The sequence below is a fragment of the Thermobia domestica genome, chromosome 1 (genome assembly GCF_964235325.1).
Source record: "Thermobia domestica chromosome 1, izTheDome1.hap1.1, whole genome shotgun sequence".
Classification (NCBI taxonomy): domain Eukaryota; kingdom Metazoa; phylum Arthropoda; class Insecta; order Zygentoma; family Lepismatidae; genus Thermobia; species Thermobia domestica.
The window spans coordinates 396,414,216-396,425,271 of record NC_137454.1 but is presented as its reverse complement, the minus strand read 5'-3'; the positions used below and the strand labels follow the sequence as shown (position 1 = coordinate 396,425,271).

At 36.5% G+C, this 11,056-nt stretch overlaps 1 protein-coding gene across 1 annotated transcript in view; it reads left to right on the top strand.

Annotated features, from left to right (window-relative positions):
• Positions 1–662: 662 nt before the first annotated feature.
• Ltn1 (E3 ubiquitin-protein ligase listerin) overlaps positions 663–11,056 on the top strand; it is a 124,662-nt gene continuing 114,268 nt past the window's right edge. The window contains exons 1-3 of the mRNA XM_081732734.1: positions 663–846; positions 7,009–7,212; positions 8,889–9,155. Of these exons, the coding sequence (XP_081588860.1) occupies positions 799–846; positions 7,009–7,212; positions 8,889–9,155 (519 nt within the window). The 5' untranslated portion in view covers positions 663–798. The remainder of the gene's footprint in view (positions 847–7,008; positions 7,213–8,888; positions 9,156–11,056) is intronic.

The window sequence follows — 11,056 nt, the reverse complement described above, 5'->3', positions numbered from 1 at the left end:
GCACCTTAAGCAGTGATCTGGTACTCCATGTTTATAAACAACGTAAAGGACATCTGACAAATGAATTGAAGCGTCTGTAGGCTTTTAAAAGCAAAGCGCTTACTTAAGCGTTACGCAGCAAAAGGGCACCGTCGAATCCTTTTCACTGATGACTTTCAATACTCAAAATGATAGAATATATGCCACATTCTCTAGAGAATCTGGTGAAAAGGCTCCAAGAATCCAGAGGGGTCAACATTATGCTTCAGTCATGCTGCGGTGGGGTGTGAGCTACGAGGGCACAACGGAGCTCCATTTCTATGAAAAGGAGGTCAAAACATCAGCCAAAGTGTACCAGAAGACAGTGCTTGAGAGACTATAATAGTCAAGAATCTTACCACGGTCTCCCACAGGGGCGGATCTAGGACGGACTTTGGGGGGGGGGCGGTGGGTTGTAATACTGCTACTTAGAGCTACTTTTAAGATCATGGAACCCATTCCGTAAAGGTCTTCGCTATATTAGTGGATCGTAACGCAACGCAATTAATAAGTAAACCTGCACTGTCGATATCGCAAATTGAAACGGAACATAATGTTTCGTTAAGCTAAGGAGTACGAAATATGGCCCATGGTTGCTTTGTATACTTTGATCAGTCGTCAAAAGTTAATTTGCACAAGTGTTAAGAAGGAACGGAACGAAATTAGCGAATTTACAAAAGACCTGTGCAACAGGAGAGAACTGACACGCGAGAAGGGAAGTAGAATTAAGTATTAATTTACTGAGATTTTATGGAAGACATCTATTATATCGTCTAAGAAATGGGTGGTAAACATAAGCAAGCACAAAGGACGAAAAACAATGCAAAGGTATATTTGTGAATTGTTGTGTGAGCACACGTAATTTACTACATATTGGTATTCAGGCTATAAACATTTTAAATGTTTTATTTTATGCTCTATTTGTCCTCTTGAAATCGACCTAGCTATTGATTCCATATTAGAAGTTCTACCACAGAGTGAGTTGACCATCAGAAATTACCGAGTTGTATTTGGGAGCTTAATATTGTATTGGTACCTGTTATGTACGTATATTTATGTGCAGATTGATAATAGCCCAGCGGGCATAAGATGTCAACATATATTTAGGAGGGGTACTACATAGTGTATTTTTTAATCATGGATTTCATTTGGGTCTAGATTTCTACTAAGTCCGATTTTCATGCGGTTTGTGGCTGACAATCAACGAAATAATGAGATTTATGGGACTATGTTTACTGGTGTATATTCATTCCGGATAATGTTGGCCACGCCTCAAGATAAACAGCAAATATTCGCCAGTGTACTTTACAATTGGAATGAGGTTTTTAATTTTTGAAGCGCAATTACGCAATATAAATTGTTAGTGAGAATAGAAATTGATTGTTATTGGTAACACCCATAAACGTAAGAATTATTACATTACATTATTATTAATGGCACAAAGAACACACGTAATATCTTGCCTTAGAGAAGATGCTAAAAATGTCCGCTTTCTTCCTGTAGACAAAGTCGAATACGCCGTTCCATGTTAAGGACTGTCAGACGTAATGTTTCCTGGCTAATGTTTGCAGTTTCAGTTGTAATGTTCTGCTTCAACATTTCCAGGACGTAATGTGGTATCCGTACATACGTCGCTTTAGAAAGCTTCATAGAAATCAGATGTAGGCAAGTTCGGAGACTTGAGAGGCCACAATCCTTTTAAAATCACCCTATTCTTAAAAGAAAGAAAGAGAAAAAAAAAATGCTGTCATGTGATGTATGGCATGTTGCTTCATTCTGTTGATAACCCTGTGTAAACCTTTCAACAAATTCAATGAAAATTTCCCAGTACTGTGTTTATTGTTTCATTGAAGGTGGGTCCCACTATACATTATGTTGAAACAGCACACCATACCCCAGCTATGAGTGAATGCAATGGAATTTCCATTAGACTGTGAATTATATGCTGCCCATAACCGTGTATTCTGCGAATTAGTATACCCACAAATATGAAACAAGGCTTCATCAGTTAACCACGTTAATTTGAGAATATCAGGATAACGCATGGTTCACATTAAAAAGCAGTTACAGTTTATGTTTAAACTGGATCCTTCAGTTCTTGAACAGCTGTAATTTTGTACCAAGAATATATTTGGGCATGCCAGCTTTATGAGTACAAGTTGGGTGCAAAGGCAGCTATAGTAGCGTGAAACCTATGTAGAGCATTTGAGGAGAATGCAATGAGAGTAAAAAAACCCACAAGTGATTCAGAAAGTTAACATCATAACAGGAGTTCTTTTAACCATCAACAAAGATACACGAAAAGCATTGATTGAAACGGATGCACGCCAGAGCTGCCAGAATCTTGAAAGGAGATTGAGGTAACCAATAAAACTAGACTGCATCTGGTTGCATTTAGACTGAATTGGCAAAGATGGAAGCTATGCAGTCGTGTCTGCACACGTTCTTGCTACTATTTCGTCACAACAAGACTCTTTTCTAAATAGTTTTAACTGCGTTGCGAACAGGGTTTGAAAAAACCCGGGTATTTTTGAAAAAACCCAACCCACCTGGGCCCATGTGGGTTTTTTCGGGTTTAATTGGGTTTTATCGAAATATTTCAATCTCTTTGGGGTAAAAATGTTAAAATATGATTTACATTTCATGAGTATTATTGTCACAACTTGCAACAACTTTCTATTCACTGCTGTTTTGAAAAAAATCCCGCCATTTTGAAATTTTATATTGGATTGCCGAAAAAATCTATACATCAAATTTAGAATGTCTTGTGCTTCTACCCTCAAAATATCAACTTAAAAAGTCCGAAAATTGCACCTTGTAGCATGGATAACCGCTATTTTGAAAAATGGACGCCATTTTGAAATTTTATGTCGCCAAAATATATAAGCTAATTTAGTCTCTCGTGCTTCTACTTTGAAAATTTCAACTTGAAAGACTTAAAATTGCGCTTTGTAGCGTGGATATCAGCAGCGGCGCAAATTTGTCTTCATCATTGGGGGTACGGGTAAGACGGTATATATATATATATATATATATGCGATGTACAAAATATTTATGGAGGCGAAAAACAATGCTACAATGCTAAGGAGGATTACCCATGTCGGTCCCGGCGTCCTCTACAGGGGACATAAAATATGACATTATTATTGCTTTATAACTTTAAAATCCGACCGGCAACATTGAAAACTGTTCACAAGGGATGATCCAAATATGATCATTCCCTGTAAACAATTCTCAATGTTGCCAGTCTGATTTTAAAGTTGTAAAGCAATAATAATATCGTCATATTTTATGTCCCCTGTGTGGGACTCCGGGACAACATGGGTAGGGGGAGCAGAGTTGTCTTCAACATTGGGAAGCGGTCAAATTTGAGGCTTATTCTGGGAGGTATCAATTTCATCTCACTTTCCTTTGTGACAGTTGGACACAAATCATCACATTTCTTCCTAAAAGACACATATCCAATCGGATTATTGAGGGGGACATTCCAAGATTGTAGGGGATATGTCCCCATCATCCCCCAGGGATTTTCGCCAGTGGATATCAGCTACTTTTTTAAAAAAGCGCGCCATTTTGTAATTTTACGTTGGTATGCTGCCAAAATCTAAACAGAAAATTTAGAGTGTCTCTGGTCTGTATCCTGAAAATTTAAAAGACCGAAAGTTGAACACTGTGTGGTAAAGGCAGACAAACTAACAAATGTAGATCGAGTCATCCTAGGAGCCTCAGTGACGTTCGCCAAATATGAATACCAAATAGAAATATTAATTTAAAACAAAGACATAATTCATCAAAATGTCTTAAATATTTTTCAACGTAAAATAAATGGTCTTTCGATGCTTTGTGCATTCAATTACGGGAATTACCCGAGCACTTGTTGCAAGACCGTTCTTTTCCGAAAATTAATTTAAAACAATTAACAAAGATAGGCCTATAATTCATATTTTATAAAGTAAATGTTTCAAAATGTCTAAAATGAAATGAAATATCCTCCAGCGTAAAATAAATAAATTTATTGTTGAAGCTGAAGTATTCACTTTCGATGCTTTGTTGGTTCAATTGCGGGAATTTCCCGAACACTTCTTTCACGACGGGTTTCCCCTGAAAATGCAGCTTGCTTTAATGTACATCGAAACTTCCATTAATACTGAAGTTTGAATGCAGCACTTGAAATAGTAAGCATTACGTAGTCTTCAGAGCTCCGAGCATTAAACTTCTTAATTTTGAAAAGAATTTTTACGCTATTGCTGGTGTTGACTCTACAGAATGCTTATTTGAAGACTAGCAACAAATGACTGTTGTTGGAAAACCAAATTTTACTGAATACTTTTGTTACCACCAAAGGTAAGAAATAATACTAATAGTTTTACTAATGTATTTACATATTTACTATTAGTACCGGCACCTATGACCTTAAACCCGTCAACGTATGAGGGATAACGTCCCTCGGCGGCGCCGAGTCAGGAAACACACTATCCACGGAAAGTATTTTCTAAAATATACAATCGCTTACTTTACTTCAAATAGGCTATAAGCATAATCCGCACATTAATTTGTTCTACAATTATCGCAAGCTAAGTTGAGGTTATTTATTTATTTATTTATTTATTCATTCAGTGCATTTAGAGCTTTATAAAGGTTTTATGTTTAATATTGTTGTCTATCTTAACATGATATAATTCGCCCAAAGAAAGTTTAAAATCTGATAAAAATAACTTTCAATGTGATCACCTTAGTTGTACCAATAATACAATAACAAAAAAGTCAAAAACCCAGGTGGATTTTAAGATGGGTTTTTTCAGGTGGGTCCAACCCGAAAAAACCCGGTGGGTTTTTTCGGGCTGGGCCCACTTGGGCAAACCCTGGTTGGGAAGTGGGTTTTGTAGTACATAGTTACAGGCCATGTTAATTGTTAACACTAGGGAACCAGCATCAAAGTCCCTACTGCAGGCAAGGAAGTTACTGTTGTGTGTTCGCTGGACAGAAGCTGGAATTATCTATAAAAAAAAGGGAATTTGTAATTTTACGTCCGACGTTATATCCTGTAGACCAGTGGTTCTCAAAGTGGAGTACGCGGACGAACCCTGGGGTTCCGCAGCGTCTAAAAATTGAAATGTTTTATGATAAAATGGAACTCACAGCTGTTATGCAAGAAATATTCTTTTCATTTACTAAAAGGAAAGCAACTAGAAATTATACTTACGTTTGTAAAATGTTTTCTTTACTAAATTTCTGCACTGTGAGTATGAAGAGTTGTCTAAAAAGGCATTGCAGCCTTTGATGTCTTTCCCTATCACTTACTAATGTGAACAGACCATTTCTGCTCTTTGCAGTATTAAAGCCTGAAAGCGAAATCGTCTTAATGTGGAATCGAACCTAAGATTAATGGTGACAAAACATTCCGGATTTCAGTGCAATTATGGAAAAACAAAGAATTTCATTCCTCATATTAGTGACCCCACATTTGAGAACATTGTTTATCAAGTGAATTTCCTTTATAATTTCAGATAGCATTGCAGGGAGGTCCGCGGATCACTTTCCGAATGAACAAGGGGTCCGCGGATCACTTTCCGAATGCACAGGGGGTCCACGTTATCGGAAAGTTTGAGAACCACTGCTGTAGGCTAAAGGAAACGTGGTTGATGAAAGTGACGATATAATTAGTGGAAAGAGAATGTGGAAGGAAACGGGAGAACCCCGAAAAATCATTCAACACGATGTTGTCCGCCGCAAACTGACATAACGTGGAATCGAATCAACGGTTGGAATTGTCTAGTATAGATTGGTCATGGGTAATTGTGAATGTATTCTGTTCTCAACTATAGCGGTTTGTGAGAATAACTCGACAGAAGTAGCCGGGATTGCTCACTAAAAAAATGTTCTTATATTAGTGCTCGGCCTCTTACAGCGTGAATGATCTTGCATCAGATCTTAAAATCTTGGCTGGAAACTGTAATAGTTCGTTTATTCAAACGGAGTGCAGTTCGTATATAAAGAACGCCGCCATCTACGTGTGGTGGCTCGTGCCATAAATGAGTCATTATCTGAGGGATCTTGCGGAAAACACCTCCGATAGACTAAACGGCCAACCAGAACCCTCCATTTAAAACAATTGACAACAGTTGCTTCTCAACTCTACATGGACTCTTAGTTCTTACGATTCAAAATGATGTCTTTTAAGTTAGTGTTCGATTCCTTGTTTCCAAGACTAACATCCTTGTTCTTACAATGCCTGACATCTGTTTCATATTAGCCATAGTATTGGGAAGAAAGAACAGACACAGTGGGTGTTAAGACGTTGCAACCCCGCAAATGCGATCAAAAGAGGCTTGGAGAGAGGAAGGGATTCTGTTGTAAAATTCAGCATGGGGGGGGGGGGACTTCAAACAAATTTGCCGAACTGCACTCCTACTGAGTGAATACACTATACCCTATCTAGACATTTTATCAATTGACTTTCCTTCTCGTGTACTTGGATAACCATATAAAGAACAGATCATTCCGAAAGATAAATGATCAGGAGAATGAAGTGTGTGGCTTCTTTATCTCGAAAGAAGTTTCATTCTATCCGAACTCGTTGACAGGAGATTACAGATTTAGTTTCAGTGAATAAATCTACCTTGTCTCCCAGCTAAGCGTGTTTCATATTTACCTTCAAAATGTGCACAGACTTTCTTGGTTAGATGATAAATTTAAATCGATCCAATTCTAGCAAGCACAACTTGTTTTCCCATATGGACGTAAGCGTAATTTTGGACTTGATAAAATATTTAGATTGTTTTGGTTTAAAAAAAAAAAGTAAATAATTTGATTTTTTTAATACAGTTCTCTCACTGTACAATGTAAAATTGCTTTAAAAGGAAAATCTTTCGATTTGTCAATAAATTTAACGTGACTATAAATAAAGCAAACTGTAATATATATAAATACATTTATTATCAGTACTGTTGAAATACTTCTTAGCCAAATTGTTAATTTATTTCTTTGTAGCCTTCAAGTAGTGGTCGCAGCGCAGAACTTTTGGGGAGTACGGCCCCTTTTGTAGGTTTTTCTGCTGTCAAGGATGGAGGCTATGTTCCTGTGTTGCCTGGATTCTCCCTGGGGGCAAGTGAAGAACCAGACGCCACTGTACCTCCTAACTTCCAGCTAGTCCTGAAAAAGATGACCAAGAAGGATTTTACAACCAAAGTCAAGGTGAGTTAGAAAGGTAAAGTCGTCGTGAATATAAAGCTAAATTTTGTTCTTTTTCTCTTTCGGAAGTTAACTTAAAACCGCTCAAATTCTGTCATTTTTTTCTGTTTTGTTTACTTCTCAATTTTCACCCCTTACTCCTGCGATAGGCCACGAACTAGAAATCTTTAGTTTGCAATAGGACTGTTACATTGTTGTTAGTTAAGTCTCTTAAAGAGTTTTCCAAAATAACTTACTCTTAACGATACTGTTAACAGATTCATTCAATAAATCATCCATCTTCGACTTTATCATCAAAATTGTAAAGACATAGGAAAGAGAAAAAGGGATTTAGGGGAAGGATTACACAGGTAACAATTAATATACAGTAACTTATTATTATTCGTAATCATCTTAAAGCTTCTAGTGTAGGTTTTCCACAACGTTAAAAGAAAAGTTCTTTTGTAATTGATGTTTACAACCGATATGTTAGTGCTCATAGTTTAATTCCCATGATCTGTCCTATAACCACTAAAACGCTTCTTTCGTTGACTGTGCCCTGACAGGCTGCTTTTTTAAAAAAATAATTCATAACATTGTAGAGAACTAGATGAGTACCTACTAGCTTTGCTTGCAGTAATTTTAGTTAGTAGATGTCAGAGCTTAGGTGTCTTCAAGTACCCGTCAGTTAGATTTACTGCATACATGTCACAGATGAGCTATATGGAGCTCAGAATATAAATGAGCTCTTTCGTGGCTATATAGAGCTCAGAATATAAATGAGCTCTCTCGTGGCTATATGGAGTTCAGAATATAAATGAGCTCCCTCGTTGTCATATGATTAGCATACGGCTATTTCATACGGGAGACCTTGATTTGATTTCAACAGAAGGCCGTGTAGTTCGGATCCCACGTTAAGTTGTAGGTTCACGTCTCATAGAGCCTTGGTGCTGAACCGAACACAAAACTACAATCCAATCAGAATATAAATGATTAATGTTTGCTTTTTTGTTTTGTAATTAATCTGGACGCATGTCCAAAGTATCTGCACGCAAATACGGCTCTAAATATAGTATTCGTTTTTTAAAATATTTTGATATATCCTTGTTTCCTGTCAACTGCACTTGAATTGTGTTTCGAATTATTCTCTGAGCAGTAGGCGGAGAAATAATTGTGGACAGGAAATATAACTGCTATTAAGCAAAGGCTTTAAATCATGAATAGTAGTTTCCAGATTACTTTGCACGCAGAAATCAAGTTACGGAGTCGTAGTATAATATTGGTTCTAAGACAGTTGTATCCCACAAAGTATCTAGCGCTTTTTCTTTGTCAAACACAATTGTCTGTTTAAAAGCACTACGTAATTTATTTGGTCATTTATATATATTTTACGAACTTCTGATACAGTCTAGAAATTAACTACATTGAAATTGTACACGATCAAAACCAATTACTATTACAACAATGGGAAAATAAGTGAGCCAGATCCTGTATTTAGTTAGATCCTGGCATTCACCTGGTAGAACTGGGGAAAACTCTTAGCAAAACTTCAGTCAGACTCAGAATGCCGGGCTACAGGATTCGACTTCTGGGCCTCCTGACTGTAAACCAAGAACACTAACTTCCAGCTTATGGCTGTTTTCTTTAACGTTTCCGTCGTATGTTAATGATGGATAATATTTTTCTTCTTACTTGTTTAGGCGCTGCAAGAGTACGGTGACCTGTGCAAACAGTCTGATGTGGAGACTGTGAAGGCTGTTCTCCCTTTCTGGCCTCGTTTGTATTGTCAGTTGGCCATCGACGTAGATCATCGAGTTCGGGAGGCAGCACACCAAGCACATAATCAAGTAGTCCTACAAGTCAAACGAAATTTGGCTCCATATCTCAAAGTTCTTTCTGGGCCTTGGTTCGTTTCTCAGTACGACACGTATCCACCTGCAGCAAGTGCAGCGAAACTCGCTTTTCAGGTAAATCACTTTATCATAATTAACAGTCAAGACTAATTTCATTCATAGTCGTAACCATTAGCGATGGCTCACTGGGAGCTTATATCACTTATTTTCTGTCTCTGGTGTTTTTACAGGGTGTCTACTGGTCATGAAAGTCATGAAAGTCATGAAAAAGGCATATATTTTGCTTAGTGGTCATGAAAGCCATGAAAAAGTCCTTTATTTACCCAACTGGTCATGAAAATCTGAAATCTCAGAGTATATTTTTATACTTCATACTTTTATACCACATACTGCATGTACTGAAAAAGTTGTATCAGGTCAGTAATTGTGAGAATTTCCCCCACCAGTTAGTGCTGGCTAACTTGTACTTTACTGTCCTCCTAGCTGCTCCCCATTTCATCTTCTAGTCTCTGTAATATAGTAACAACTTTTTACTGTCCAACTTTCTGATCTGCTATTTCTTTACTTCTAAGAAATGTAAATTGTGTATTTTTGGGCCTTTAGACTTATGCAAATAATATTATTCGTTTGAGTTTGCAGATTTTAAATTTGATGATCTATTTTTTAAAACGAATTTCTTTTATAATTTGTTTTGTCTTTGGGCAGTTCTCTGAGTGCTTAATTTCAGACAAATTTCTGCTAGATGGATAATTATACTCAGAATTAAAACTTCAAATACAGTATAGAGTGATTCACTGGTAAGAGCAGGCCCGTATTTAGGTAAGTGCTATTGTGTGCTCGAGCACAAGGCGGCAGAATTTTAGTTTTTTTTTTTTTTTTTTTTTTTTTTTTTTTTAAGATTCACTAGCAACTTGCATAGTTCCCATGCACCACTTATGGTAGGGGTTTATTATTACTAATGGTAAATTTTTATCGCCGTGGTCATGAAAATTTGAACAAAAAGGTCATGAAAAGTCATGAAAAAGTCATGAATTTACTTTCTGGTATTCCAGTAGACACCCTGTTTTAATTGCAATGTATTGTGTTTAAATTATTATTATTATTATTATTATTATTATTATTATTATTATTATTATTATTATTATTAGGGCCCGGAAGTTGAGGAAAAATCCTCTTTTTTTACGAGTGCCTGAAGACGAGGCTTAACATAATATATGTTAATTTTGGGTCATTGTAGGCCAAAAAATGGTGGATTTTATTTCTTTTCTTTTTTTTTTTACGTTTTCGGCGTTTTCTTGTCTATTGGTCTTTTTTTTAAAGCTTTTCATAGGGCTTAACGTCTTTTTTTGCAATTCATTTTTCGACAGTAAATTTACTGGCCATTAACTCGAATGACCACCACCTCTTAAACATCTTCTCTTTAGTAAAGAAAATTACAATCATAAGACATTCTTCAACGACTGGACTGTACAATTAGATCTGCAACAATTACAGGTCAGATAAGGAGGCGTAACAATGTCCTCAGCAAGGGGGGAGGGTGAGGGTGGGGAGTTTTCTTATTTTAGTTTATACTTTAGTTTGTGGAAGAAGGACATACCATTGACCTACCAGAAGCTTGTATTTCTTGAGCATTATATTCATTAAATATGTAAATCTTTTTATGTAATTCTAATTACATTTGGTCGTATTTTTACGTCCTTTTTTCCAGTTATTAGGTCCTATTTTAGATTTTTTTAGGTCTTTTTATAGGTCCTTTTTAGGTAATTTTTAGGTCTTCAACTTCCGAGCCCTAATTATTATTATTATTATTAATCACCACACCATCATTACCACCACCACCGATACTGTGCAAGGTAGAAGCATGCGAAAATATATTTTTTAAATTGAGTTGATCTTTTACCTCTGTTAGATTTCAGCCCCAAGTAATGTCAGTGGCTATTAGAATTACTTTACTTACAGTTGCTTTACAGTTATAAACATATTCATTGTGTTTCACAAAGATCTGGTTATTTTTA